The sequence below is a fragment of the Leucoraja erinacea genome, chromosome 5 (assembly GCF_028641065.1).
Source record: "Leucoraja erinacea ecotype New England chromosome 5, Leri_hhj_1, whole genome shotgun sequence".
In the NCBI taxonomy this organism is placed as follows: Eukaryota; Metazoa; Chordata; class Chondrichthyes; order Rajiformes; family Rajidae; genus Leucoraja; species Leucoraja erinaceus.
This window is the reverse complement of record NC_073381.1, coordinates 60,938,883-60,953,886: the sequence shown is the minus strand read 5'-3', so window position 1 is coordinate 60,953,886 and position 15,004 is coordinate 60,938,883. Positions and strand designations below refer to the sequence as shown.

Sequence of the window (15,004 nt, the reverse complement as noted above, 5' to 3'; positions counted from 1 at the left end):
CATTGGTCTCCAGTTTGTAGTTGTTGCTACTTTTGCAATAAATGAGTAACCCTGAATTCTCCCTCATATATGAAGTGATTTATTTTATGTACTTCCTTTCCACTTTTCTACAGTTGTCAGCTAATAGTGGATGATAAAGACACAACAACAGAAGTTTGCCCCACAAAAGAAACAGGCCAAACCAATGCAAAGTTCTACTTTGGAGGTTCACTGTACAATCAGCATGCCAACTTCACAGGTTGCATCAACAATGCCTATCTGAGCAGGTAGGATGTTTTGCATTTAATCTATATGTATGTGTAACAAAATGGTAGGCATATGGATATCTCTTTCCATATATTTCCTTGAACCATTTGGTGCATCAAGACCATGCTGGCTAAAAGAAAGCTCTAATTTATCCACTAATTATCCCTGTGATCTATACACATCAACTACATTATACCACCAACGCATAAATGGGGAAATGTACAGTGATCAATTATCCAACTAAAGATAGACACAAAAAGTTGGAGAAACTCTGCGGGACAGGCAGCATCTCTGGAGAGAAGGAATGGGTGACATTGTAGGTCGAGACCCTTCTTCGATCCAAAACATCAACCATTCCTTCTCTCCAGTAATGCTGCCTGTACTGCTGAATTACTCCAGCTTTTTGTGTTTATTTTTGGTTTAAACCAACATCTGTAGTTTCTTCCTACACAATTATCCCACTAATCTACATTTCTTTGGGATATGAATGAATGAATAATACTTTGGTATCACATGTGACATGTGACGGTGAAATATTTTGTTTTGCATACCATACACAAAGTATGCAAAGAGTCGCCACCAACAAAGTTACACATCAATGTCGATGATTTGATGGAAAGAGATGCACAATCAGTGTTCAATACTCCTGTCTCTTCTCTTGTGACTCCATTCTGTACTGTCAACATCATGACCCATCACATATTGGCATATTGTGGATGCAAACCAGAGCTCCTGGAGGAAGCCACGGTTGCAGGGAAAATGTGCAAACTCCACTACATCAAAGACCATGGTGCTACCCTAGTACATGAGCTGTGAGTGTAGTTCTACTAGCTGTGCCATTGCGCAGTCCTTTAATGCTTATGGGCAAAGTAACTTTTATTCTAAATGAGTTTGGAAGAATAAGTGAATACATTTTATACATAAGACTGTTTTAATACTGATCTTAGTTATATGCACATGTTCATTATTGTTTTTGACTTCGTAACTATTTTAAGATGTTTGGTTCCTTTGAAGCCACTTGCCAGGTTTTACAAATTTTCGAGGTTCTGTATCAAAGAGACTTTTCACCAGCAAATTGAAACAAGGCAATTGTCTAAATGAAGCTTCAGCAGCTGCATTTTACTCTAGGGTGTGGCCTTGCATATTTTCACATCTGTCCAAACCACTTCAGTTAAAAGAATCCAGAGCTAAAACAATGGTCATTATAGCTATGTAATTTCAAATTGCACGGACGTATTCTCTGCAGACTTGCTACACAACAGGAAATCCAATCTGTACTTCAATGTCGATGATCTGATGCGAAAGAGATGCACAATCAGAGATGCATAATTTCTTCTCCGGTGTCTTTATTCTGTCCTATCAACATCATGACCTGTCATATGTTGGCATATTGTAATCAATGTGTATGCAAGCATGACTCGAGCTTTACTATATTGTGAAGTATGGGTGCTAAAGTCAGAAGCTGTAAAATTATTTTTTTTAAAGATAAAGGATATTTCAGTGAAAATTGCTTCAAAAGATCTCCAGTATAAAAAATGAAATCTATCACTATAAGGTAAAATCTCTAGAGGGAACTAGCATATCTTGGTAAATGAACACATGTCATGTTAGAACACAAATGAATAAACTTAATAGACCTCTAGAGAACCAAAAACTATCTAGTTACATAAAAATGTATGAAATGGAAAATATCAAGGATTATTACAACACATGTAAGCAACAGCAAAAGGTGTTACTAGATATACTGTAACGGGGAAACAATCATCTCACGACCTTGTGCTATTCTGAATGGACAGAGTTTTTATTCCTCTCATAACATGATGCCAGATTATTATTTGTGAAATTATGTCCATTAGGAGTCCATAATATTTTGAATGGAGTCTTATCAATTTTGTGATTATTAAGCATATTGGAAACTGATACAGATTTGTCCCTTCTATGAATTAACCAGGCTTGATAAAGATATTGAGGTGGAAGATTTCCAGACATACACAGAGAAAGTACAAGCCTCTCTACAGGGCTGCCCAGTCGAGACTATGCCAGCAGCAATTTTTGATAAACCTGAAAGGAACTTTGCAAAAGCCAAGAGAGAACGCGATAGAAAGGTAATCAGTTTCTACATGGATATATCAAAGCATTAACAGCTTTGAATTTGTTAGCAATATTTACCTTCAAGGCATCCGAGCTAGCTTTGCACATTGCTTCAGTGATACAGTTCTAAGTTCCAGTATGATGATGGATGAAATAGAACTTGACAAATCTTGTTTAGTTATGGATTTAAAATTGTTGATGTCAGTATTGTATACCTTTATTGTTAACTTTTTTTTCAGTTTCCTCATTTTCCACATAGATGTCCACAATGTATAACTAGGCATCATTTATAATAAGGCAAATTTAAATAGAGCTCAGGAACTGGGGCCCCATATGTGGAGATGGAGCACCATATCCAGGGATCTGGTGAGTAGAATTTGGACCTCCCTGAACACAAAGGAACATTAGAATTGGGGCTTCAGTGAGTGAAATGGAATGCAGGAACTGAGATGTCAATGAGTTGAAAGGGAACCCAGGAACTTGAGTCCCAGAGAGTTAGAGCGGTGGGGACCATGCCCCAATCAGTGTGATGGGAGAAAGACGAACATTAACTAACAAAGCAGATGAGAAATGATGAAGATTTCAAAATTATCAAATTATCAAAGCTTTATTCCTACATGTGGAGGAAGGAGCTGTAGATGCTTGTTTATACTGAAGATAGACACAAAATGCTGGACTAACTCAGCTGGACAGGCAGCATCTTTGGAGAGTAGGAATGGGTGATGTTTTGGGTTGAGACCCTTCTTCAGACCCTCAATGTGCAACATCGCCAATTCCTTCTCTCCAGAGGTGCTACCTGTCCCACTGAGTTCCTCCAAAATGTTGTGACTATCTTTAGAGTACATGTTTGTTTTTGGCCTCTGATGCCATTAGATCACTTATTCGCACAATGAATATCATATAAATGCATAAATCATTAACCGGATAATCCTATTTCACAATAGATTAAATAGGATCAGGATGAATATTATAAACTAAAAAGCAAGTTAAAGCTCATGGTTTGGCAATCCATCAAATGGGAGCATAAGCAACAGAATCAGTTTAACAACCTTGTGAGCTCCATGTCAAGAGCAGTGCTTCACAAAATTGTTTTTGTAACTACAGGTATTAGTTGTTGATAGTAATAAAATCTATTAAAGTGTTCCAACAAAGGATCTTCAACTGAAATACTAACTGTTTTACTGTCCATGGATGCTATCTCAGCTGCTGAGTATTTCCAGCATTTTTCAGTTTGAATTTCAGATTTTCAGCATCATCAGTTTCCTTTTCTGATTGTCAATTTACAGACATGGCTAAAGATTCATCCATGAAGGGTATCCCTCAACACATTAGTTGCAATATTATCATGTTGAGCTTTAGCACTGAAATTCATTCTATTTACTTCAATGGAATGAACTTTGAAGGAAAAGCTCCATGTATGTATATTACCACAGTTTGCTTGGGAAATGGGATACAGTATTTTTGTGTGGAAAATCTTGAAACATTAACACATTATTTATTTTTTGGAAACAACAACCACCATGATTTTGCAGTTCTTTTCCAATTACATGTTACTTTTGTTCTCTTGACAAAGTTTGGATCGGGATTAGTAGCCCATCCAATGGCCCATGAAGCAAAAACAAGAGGAAATAGCCTGCATGAAGATGTACACTGCCATCAAACAAACAATATAAAAACAATCCACAATGCACATCACTACGGAGGAATTCCCAACAACCGACAGGAGATTTATGGCATCTCTATTTTTTTCAATCATAGGTAAGTAAATGATATTGCAATATGTCAGTATTATTGAGTGTCATCTGCTCCTGGCAATACATCATTCGAAAAAAAAAATGCAGTTTAGATTTCCTATGGTATCATGCGAATGGTTGGGCCTCTGGAGGGAATTTAAGTGTCATTAGCCTTCAATATTTTTCTGATTCCTTTCACTGGGAGGACAATGAAATAAGTAAATGCATATGTTCATGAATCCAGACAAGGCTACCCGGGTGGTGCTTTTTGGTAAGCCTCTGATGTAACTTTTCTGCAATGTTTCTACAAAGAACAGAAATGGAAGTATTACAAAATAAAGGGGTTATTTCTCCATTTCCCACACTTGCCCACCGGTCAACACTTTATGCTGCTGTTACTGAGTAGCTGAATTGGAACATCCTTGCAACTTCGGTGCAGCTTAAAATGTAGGCCTTCTAAGCTTTGCCATTGTAGTAATGCCTGTGTAGAACACCACAGATAGTTGACCGTAATGATTGCATTGAAGCAACGTCTGTTCGAATAAAGGTTCATGTTACTATTAATTCATCAGAGTGGAGAGTTGTAACGAATTTGTGCTTGCAGATCTCATTTCTCTGTCAATGTGAGAACTCAGTCTTCTCATGGACTTATATTTTATGTGGCGAATAAAGATGAAGACCAATTCATGAAACTTTTCGTCTCTCGTGGTTATTTTGTTTACACGTTCAGCAATGGGCATAAGAAAATGAAAATAAAGAGCCTAGAAAAATATAATGATGGTCTCTGGCACAATGTAAGTCAAACAGCAATATCCTAAAATATGCTTTCTATTAACTTCTAAATAAAATGTAAATGCACATTTGTGTCCATTTGCGTGATGTTTGTATATTCCTGCATGTATGTTGCAATCTGTTATGGTATCCCTGCAAACTAACTACTTGATTAAGAAAGACGGCATTACAGTACAGTATTTAGGATCAGTACATGTGGGGAATAGATGTTACAGGTCGGGACCCTTCTTCAGATTGCAGTCTGAAGAAGAGTTTGTCAGAAAAAGTCACCCATCCAGAGTTGGTGCCAGACCTGTTGGGTTACTCCAGCACTTTGTGCCTAAGTTTTGTACGAATCAGTACTTCTACAAAACTAAGTATATATCTGTACTCACTCACATAATCCCATGTTCCATACAGGCCAGGCTCATTCACCTATTGGTGGCAACATAAGGACTGATATCTTTATTACCTAGAATTTGTTTTACCATTATTTAATTGCAATTTGTAAACATTTTGTGTAAAACGTGTTTGATGTAGAACATAGTCCACATTTCATAAGTATTTTGTCACCTGTAAAGCACTTTGACATGTGGTTATGAAAATAGTTGGGAAATTACAACTCTCGCTTTTATCCTTCCTAATTCTGGCAGTATTATGCCGCTAATATTCTTCTTAAACAACATTGGTCAACATGCCTCTGTTCCTAATTGTGACAATATCATCTCGTTGATTGTGATAACTAATAGTTAGCAATGAAAATACCACAGACATTTGTCCCTAAACTAGCGTAATTATCCATGCCCATTATAGAAACTAAGTCCCGTGGAGTAATACATTAGCAATTACTTTGTAGAGTTGAAAAAGGAACTTGAATCTTTTTAACTTGCATAGTGTAATTTAAAGCAGTTCACGAATAGATTTGGAAATGTCTGCAGCATTCATCTCTCAAATTTGGTCAGAATATAAAATAGACAGTACTCTCACAATTCTTCCATGTATCGCTTTTAGTGCATTGCTGATTTATCAAGGTACCAAACAAATCTTTGTACTGCATGATCTCCTCTTCAATTTTCCTGTTGGCCAGCCATGAAATACTATTTCATCTATTCGGGCTTCTCAAATGATATAAATGACATTAAAAATAAAATATGGCTGTAATCCATATCTACATATATTGTGCTGTTCTTTCATCTTAATATCGATATTCAAAACATATACTCTTTGATGGGCCACAGGTTTGTCCATATTTAGATTTAGATTAGATTAGATTTGTTTATTGTCATTCAGACCTTTCGGTCTGAACGAAATTTTGTTTCCTTGCAGTCATACATATAATTTTTTTTAAATGACAAAAACACATAGTCAACACAAATTTAATACTGCAGTCCTCAGGCATATCCTGAATGCCTTTTGGGCAATGGTATCATGCTAAAAGAGTCAAAGGAACTGCAAATTAGAAGGTTAAATTCTACAAGTATATTACTGATCAGATCCCAAAGGCATTTGAAATGGATTAATTTTTATCAAGAAGATAATTGGATCTCACTTGGTGCCTGTGCCAAACATTGAGGCATAGATGTCTCAAGACAATTAATATTTATCTATTTACTTTTGTGTTCTGATAAAAAGAACAATGTTAGGGCACATTGGCATTGTGTCTATGGAACATGGAACTCGATTAGATATCTACTTTCACTACTGAATGTGGCTTCTTCCCCAGAGTGAATCTTTTATGAACACCATCAGCACACTAATAAAGGGACACTTGACAGGGTCAGCAGCAGAGATTGTGTTTGTTGATCTAGGCTTTTAAGTTGTGCAGCTTTCCCACTACCCACTGTAGATTTTCAACCTCAGTATATTATAACATTCATATTAGATGAAAAATCACCGTGTTTCATGTAATATAATTTAATCATTATGATTAACTTAACAACATGATTAATTTGGTATTCAGGTCTCCCTTACACATGAAAATAACACAGGCCGCTTGATAATAGATGGTCAACAAGCTCTGAAAAATAGTCTCCACGCTCCTCTTACTCCATGGCAAATAGGTGAACCATTCTACATAGGTGGTGTCCCTCGCAGAGAAAACATTCAGGTGAGTTGCACCTGTAATCTAATTGCATGATGACTATGAATTGTGGTGCCATTGGATACATTTATTTCATGTACATTTTGGTTTTGTTTTAGGAAGATCTGAAAATATATCTCTCTTCTGTGTGCTTTGAAAGTCAAAGGGTCTAATCAGATGGAGCTATGTTAAACATTTAGTATTAATAATTTGTAGTTTGGCAACAGCAAATAAATGGCAAATTTGCATCAAACATCTTGTCCAATGGACTTTCATAAATTTCAAAATGTCACTGATATTATTGAGACCAATTTTCTGTTTTACATCAATGCATTTTCTCATTAAAACCTGTATTTTTGGTATCACAATTGCCAAGGTGACCCACCATCTTGTTTAAAGCTAAGTCAATGCTGAGGTTTTGCTATATTCCTGGAAAAAATAAAATCAATGGGGAATCGTGCTCAATGATTGACTGCAAAGCGCTTGGAAACTCCCAAAACTGAAGCACATAATGTTTGTCAAGCTAAGTCTCTCAGAATAACAAAGCACTGGTAGATCATGTCTATGCCAGCAATTTTCTTCCATATGGTATTTCTATTTATTGCTCCTCTACTGCCCTCCAGAGTCATAGTCTTACAGCGTGGAAACAGGCCCTTCGGCCCAACTAGCCCACACCAGCCATATCCTACCTACACTTTTCTTTAACACTTGTCAACAGGTTATTTCCCATTTCTGTGAATGGGGAAGGAGGATTGGGGAATGTTGAATGGAGAAGTCTGCCACGTTCATTGCCTGGGAGCTGGAGGATTGTCAAAAGGAGACATCAACCTTGTGTTGTGGGTTAGGAATATTCAGAATTTCCATGCATTTATCGTGATTTAACGATGAGGATTTGTGCTCTGGCAGTATTGTATGAAAAAACAAACACTACCATAGTAGGAGGTATTTTGCTCTGCCTTGCACCTGTTTCTGAAATTCGCCATCACTTTTGTCACTGAACCTCGATCATTCCAGGGGAGAATAACAGGTCAAAGCCAACAACATCCTCGAGAATTGATTATACTCCCACTGGTTACGACATACAGGCATCAGAGAAAATGCTAAATTATATTTGAATAGAAAACTTTATCAAGAAACTCCACCACTAAACACTTCCAAGGCAGAGTGTCACAGCATACAACATGTCTATGTTAATATGAATGTTTGGTGATCATAAGAATAATTTCATAAAATTTTAATTCATTAATTAAAATATCTTCTTTTGCCATCAGTACAAATCAATCCAAAGCTTTAATGGCTGCCTTCAGAACTTACAGCTAGATGGAAAATCTCTTCCACCAGCTAACTATACATTTGGTGTTACACCTTGTTTTGAAGGTCCAACTGAATCTGGAACATATTTCTCTGCAGAAGGAGGATATGTGTTATTGGGTAAGTAGGGCAGACACATCACTTTACGCATCAGCTACAAAGAGACATCTAACAGGGTAATGGACATTTCAAAGTATAGGAGGTCCCTGGGTTTTCAAAGGGCTAATTTATGATCATCTAACTTTATACAAGTTCTCCCAGATTCTGCTCCCGGGTATAGTACTCAAACAATGTGGAGATCATAGATAGAAATACCAACTGCCTTCTCCAGAAACTGGATTTGTGGTCTTGCAGAACAAACACTAGCAATAGTAAGAGGTATTTTGCTCTGCCTTGCACCTGTTTCTGAAATTTGTACCACTTTTGTCACTGAACCTCTGTCATTCTAGGGAAGTATAACAGGTTAAAATAATAACATCCTGGAGAATTTATTATACTCCCACTGGTTCTGCACTCAGGCATACACTTCTCCAGCATATAAAATCATGAGAGGAATAGATCGGGTAGATGCACAGAGTCTCTTGCCCATAGGTGAATCGAGGACCATAGATTTAAGATGAAGGGAAATAGATTGAATAGGAATCTGAGGCGTAACTTTTTCACACAAAGTGTGGTGGGTGTATGGAACAAGCTGCCAGATGAGGTAGTTGAGGTTAGGTCTATCCCAACGTTTAAGAAACAGTTAGACAGATACATGGATAGGACAGGTTTGGAGGGATATGGACCAAACTCAGGCAGGTGGGACTAATGTAGCTGGGACATGATGGCCGGTGTGGGCATGTTGGGCCACTTTCCACACTGCATCACTCTATGACTAGTCTCTACAGATTAAACATTTCAAACCCCGTGCCCTTGATTAGTAGATCAGCTGCTCCCCATCACCCATCACTCCACCCGTGCTGCATTCAGACAAATATCTCTCACTGATCGCTTGCAAATAACAAATCCTATCACACATGCTGACTTTCCACAATCCTTTGCAAATTAGTCTGCATGAGGGCTAGAGTCCAAAGATTTCACATTACAACTTGGAAATTGTTCATTTACAACTTGTTGAAAACTTCCATTCCGGGGAACACCACGTAAATGAACACTCATGTGACCCAATGACTCCCTGCGAAGTCTGAATAAGAGTCCTGATCCGAAAGGTGTTCTGACTATTTTGCTCCTCAGATGCTGTTTATCTCACTGTTCCTCCAGCACTTTGAAGATGCTATAATCTTGACTATAATCTCTTCTGTCTCTTACTGTGACCCTGCTTAAGAAAGTGATCTAATCAGGAAATTATAACATTTTAATATCCACTCACAGTGAAGCGATTATCTATTTATATGTTATACCTTGATATGACTGTAGAGTCATAGTCACACAGTCCAGAAAAATGCCTTTTGGCCCTACTTGCCCATGCCGACCAACATGCCCCATCTACATTAGTCACACCTGCCTGCATTTGGCCCATATCTCTCTCAACCAATCCTATCCATGTACCTGTCTAAATGTTTCTTAAATGCTGTGGTAGTACAGGCGTTATATTTCACTGCAGATGACCATAACCCTATATGAAGCTGATAAAAACAATATGAAGCATAAAACAGAACTGCTTGCATAACATGTAGACATGCAATTTATAACTATGTAATAAATCAATTATCTTTGATTTTCAGATTCATTCAATTTAGGATTACAGTTTAAGATTGTTTTTGAAATCCGTGCTCGAAATCATTCCGGAATCCTGGTATATGTTCATGGTTCCAACCACAAGTACCTAAATGTCTTCATGGAGTATGGACAGGTAAGGGAGTAAAGATTGGATCAGTTGGATGCAGAGTAGACAAGTCTGACTGGAAATGTTACATAGCAGTAATGGAGAAGGCGCAGCAATTATAAAACATCACGTAACTGACAAGTTTCTATTCTAATTTTTTTGTGTCTGCGCAGATCACATTAAAAGTCAGTAATGGAACTGCAGAGTTTGAAACTTCAGTAATTCCAAAGCAAAGTCTCTGTGATGGCCGATGGCACAGAATAGCAGGTAAATATACCCCATTAATATTCACAAATATTCCACTGAGCCATTAACTCAAAGACCTAGTGTGTTCCATGATAACTTCTATCATTAGGCTCAAGTAAGTTAGTGTAATAATCACAATCGGGGACAGAATGATTTTCACCATTTTGGCAGTCATTAAATTAATTTATTGACAACTTGCTTTTATTTCATAATTAAATTTCACCTTATTTAATCAAATCTATTCAAGAACTATTTTGTCTTTGTGTTATGTTTTTGTGTGTTTTTACCATGCAAAGTGCGCTGATTCTTCAGTAAATTAGTGGATTTATTATATAAAAGTATCCATACCTGGGGACAAGCTTTTCCAGGAATCAAATAAATAAAGTTCCCTTAACATGCCTTATTAACAACCCACACACATGGATTGCTGTTTCCATATCTAAGAAGAATTCATGTATACATGGATTTCAGTAAGGCATTCGACAAGGTTCTGCATGGGATCCAAGAAGAGATAGCTGAATAGATAGCAAATTGGCTCCATGGAAGATAGCAGAGGGTGATGGTGGAAGGTTGCTTCTCAGACTGGAGGCCTGTAACTAGTGGTGTGCCTCAGGGTTCAGTGCTGGGTTCTGTTGCTGTTTGTCATCTACATCAATGATTGGAAGTTTAGCAAGTTTGCTGATGATACAAAGTGGGTGGTTTTGCAGATAGTTACGATGGTTGTGAAAGATTGCAGCAGGATCTTGATCGATTGGCTAGGTTGCCTAGGGAATGGTTGATGGAATTTACTACAGAGAAATGAGAGGTGTTGCATTTTGGGACGGCTACAAGGGTAGGACCTACACATTAAATGGTAGGCCTCTGGGGAGTGTTGTAGAGCAGATGGATCTAGGAGTGCAGATGAATTTGCAAAGAGTAGGAGTAAACGGGTCCTTTTCACAATGGCAGGCAGTGACTAGTGGGGTACCGCAAGGCTCAGTACTGGGACCCCAGCTATTTACAATATATATTCATGATCTGGATGAGGGAATTGAAGGCAATATCTCCAAGTTTGCGGATGACACTAAGCTGGGGGGCAGTGTTAGGTGTGAGGAGGATGCTAGGAGACTGCAAAGTGACTTGGATAGGCTGGGTGAGTGGGCAAATGTTTGGCAGATGCAGTTTAATGTGGATAAATGTGAGGTAATCCATTTTGGTGGCAAAAACGGGAAAGCAGATTATTATCTAAACGGTGGCCGATTGGGAAAGGGGGAGATGCAGCGAGACCTGGGTGTCATGGTACACCAGTCATTGAAGGTAGGCATGCAGGTGCAGCAGGCAGTAAAGAAAGCGAATGGCATATTGGCTTTCATAGCAAGAGGATTTGAGTATAGGAGCAGGGAGGTTCTACTGCAGTTGTATAGGGTCTTGGTGAGACCACACCTGGAGTATTGCGTGCAGTTTTGGTCTCCAAATCTGAGGAAGGACATTATTGCCATAGAGGGAGTGCAGAGAAGGTTCACCATACTGATTCCTGGGATGTCAGGACTGTCTTATGAAGAAAGACTGGATAGACTTGGTTTATACTCTCTAGAGTTTAGGAGATTGAGAGGGGATCTTATAGAAACTTACAAAATTCTTAAGGGGTTGGACAGGCTAGATGCAGGAAGATTGTTTCCGATGTTGGGGAAGTCCAGGACAAGGGGTCACAGCTTAAGGGTAAGGGGGAAATCCTTTAAAACCGAGATGAGGAGAACTTTTTTCACACAGAGAGTGGTGAATCTCTGGAACTCTCTGCCACAGAGGGTAGTTGAGGCCAGTTCATTGGCTATATTTAAGAGGGAGTTAGATGTGGCCCTTGTGGCCAAGGGGATCAGAGGGTATGGAGAAAAGGCAGGTACGGGATACTGAGTTGGATGATCAGCCATGATCATATTAAATGGCAGTGCAGGCTCGAAGGGCCGAATGGCCTACTCCTGCACCTAATTTCTATGTTTCTATGTTTCTATGAATGGTTCCTTGAAAGTCAAGTCGCAGGTAGATAAGGTGGTCAAAAAGGGTTTTGGCACATTGGCCTTCCTCAGTCAGAACATTGAGTATAGAAGTTGGGAGATCATGATGCAGTTGTATAAGATGTTGGTGAGATCACATTTAGATGTTCAGTTCTGTGCACCATGTTATGGGAAAGATATTGTCAAGCTTGAAAGGGTTCAGAGAAGATTTACAAGGATGTTGCCAGGACTACAGGGTCTGAGCTATAGGGAGAAGTTGAGTAAGCTGGGTCTCTATTCCATGGAGTGTAGGCGGATGATGGGTGATCTTATAGAGGTGTATAAAATCATGAGAGGAATAGATCGGGAAGATGCACAGAATCTCTTGCCCAGAGTAGGAGAATCGAGGACCAGAGGACATAGGTTCAAAGTGAATGGGAAAAGATTTAATAGGAATCTGATGGGTAACTTTTGCACACAAAGGGTGTTGGGTGTGTGGAACAAGCTGCCAGGGGAAGTAGTTGAGGCTGGGACTATCGCAACAATTAAGAAACAGTTGGACAGGTACATGGATAGGACATGTTTGGAGGGATATGGACCAGGCACAGGCAGGTGGGACTATGTAGCTGGGACATGTTGGCCAGTGTGGGCAAGTTAGGCCGAAAGGCCTGTTTCCACAATGTATCACTCTATGACTCCAAGAATGTGTACATTGATTAATGGGTCAACATTACTTTGCTTGGTTGCTATGCATTGGTACCTATTATTGATCCAATGATTCAATAGATGATGTATGCTTCCCTTAATTTTCATATATCTAGATGTGCTCACACAATTGGTGAAAATCAGATTTATCTATCAATGAAGCAAGTATTCATAAAGATCTTTATCAAACTTCAAACCAGGAAAAAATAAACTTGCCTGTACTTGAAATGTCACAAGTATCCACAAGTCTCTGAACTAGTAAAATAATGTGACGTCAATGTGATACCTGACAATGTTCTGTTTTTCTCTGAGTGAAATGGCCAATCGTTGACATTTAACAATAATGTGCTGTGTTTCCCCAGAATGGTGGAAACTGGGTTGAAACCAACTGAAGTAATCAGTAGTCATGAGCCTGTTCTAAACTCATGTCCCAGAGTTGAAAATGCAGTACTTAATCTATCCCCGTCACACAATCCATACATTTAAATGATGACATTCCACATTCTCATTCTCATCATTTCATATTTTACTCTCAGAACTGAACCTGATATATTGTCCATTTGTAAGCAATGTCAGATGGCGAACAATAAACATTTATTAGTGATTTATCTTTCTGTTCTAGTCATCAGAGAGTCAAACGTTATGCAGCTGGATGTGGATTCTGAAGTAAATCATGTTGTGGGGCCACTGACATCACATTCATTCGACACCAAGGAGCTAGTATTTGTTGGAGGAGTGCCAGGTAGTAACAGTGCTTAAACCCTTTCTGTGTATCAGTGGAAAATGTTGCAAATGTATTATTTCAAGCAAGAATCACTTGAGAAATTGTATTGTTTTAGCTCAAAGCTAACACCCTTAGTGATGCTATATTATATTTGCCAATTTTCCAATTCACATCACAGGATGGACCACGGGGGAGTATAAAACTGAGGTATAGTGAAAGATATTCAGACATGGAACGATTGTCTTTCATATGCAATTCTTAATCTGGAAAATATCAAAGGATTATTGAGACAGACATACCCAACCTTTGCCTGCTGGGAATATTTTCTATAAAGTGCTCAGTAAAAGGTTGTCAGCTGCTGACAGGACCTCTTTATCCTGGTGTTTGTACAGGACGTGCAATTAGTGCAGGTGCATTTGTGGGGTTTAGGTAAGCTCTCTGCTTGGAGTAGCAGCAATGAAATGTACAACTGGGGCAAGGCAAAATAAATCAGTTGTTGGAAATATCCATTATTTTTGCTGATCTGAGAACGTTTATCTCAAGTTAATGATTCATTACATTTTTTTTAATCGATATTAAAAAAAAAGTACAGATGCGGTAAATCTGAAATAAAAGCAGAGAACACTAGACAGACAGCATCTATAAGTCGAGCAGCATCTGAGGGAACAGAAGTAGAATTAATATTTCAAGTCAATAACCTGGTGAGGGTAAAGATCCAGGAAATTTTAAATTGACATTATTGGCTCCGTGTTATAATGATTAATTTTGCACTGTAGCAGCTTGAAGAATCATTTTCCATTGTTTTTGTAGGGTCTCTGCTTAGCCCAAAGCTGAGCATACACCGGTCATTCACTGGCTGCATGAGAAACTTCAACGTCAATGGAACCCTTGTCGTTTTCACCAAAGCAGCAATGGTCAATGGAGGAGTCAGCATCAACTCTTGCCCAGACCCAGCAGCCTAGTGCTTACCAGCTCTGCTTCTGTCAGCCAGATGCAAGAATTAAGAAAAACTGAGACAAATAACATTCTCGTATCATTTTGAGGGCAGGGTGGTAATTTGCCTCAGTTAATTTTTTTGCGATTACTTTGTTACTTTCATCCCATCAGTTTTCTGATTGTCCATGTACTTATTTCACTTTATTTTACTTCACAGAAGTTAAATCCATTTGGAACCAATAAATGTTCTGTTTGCTTCTTCAGTCTTGGAAGTGCAAAAATCTAAGTGATCACGACCAGTGATGAGTGTGTCATGTTGTAATGTACATATGTAAGAACAGCAGTGGGTCAAACTAACCACATCAA

At 38.5% G+C, this 15,004-nt stretch overlaps 1 protein-coding gene across 1 annotated transcript in view; it reads left to right on the top strand.

Moving 5' to 3' along the window:
* The window catches only part of lama4 (laminin, alpha 4), a 124,748-nt gene extending 109,819 nt beyond the window's left edge, over positions 1-14,929 (top strand). The window contains exons 31-40 of the mRNA XM_055635767.1: positions 114-266; positions 2,198-2,351; positions 3,911-4,095; positions 4,675-4,864; positions 6,802-6,948; positions 8,193-8,352; positions 9,957-10,084; positions 10,231-10,324; positions 13,601-13,720; positions 14,513-14,929. Of these exons, the coding sequence (XP_055491742.1) occupies positions 114-266; positions 2,198-2,351; positions 3,911-4,095; positions 4,675-4,864; positions 6,802-6,948; positions 8,193-8,352; positions 9,957-10,084; positions 10,231-10,324; positions 13,601-13,720; positions 14,513-14,664 (1,483 nt within the window). The 3' untranslated portion in view covers positions 14,665-14,929. The remainder of the gene's footprint in view (positions 1-113; positions 267-2,197; positions 2,352-3,910; positions 4,096-4,674; positions 4,865-6,801; positions 6,949-8,192; positions 8,353-9,956; positions 10,085-10,230; positions 10,325-13,600; positions 13,721-14,512) is intronic.
* The last annotated feature ends 75 nt before the right edge of the window (positions 14,930-15,004 follow it).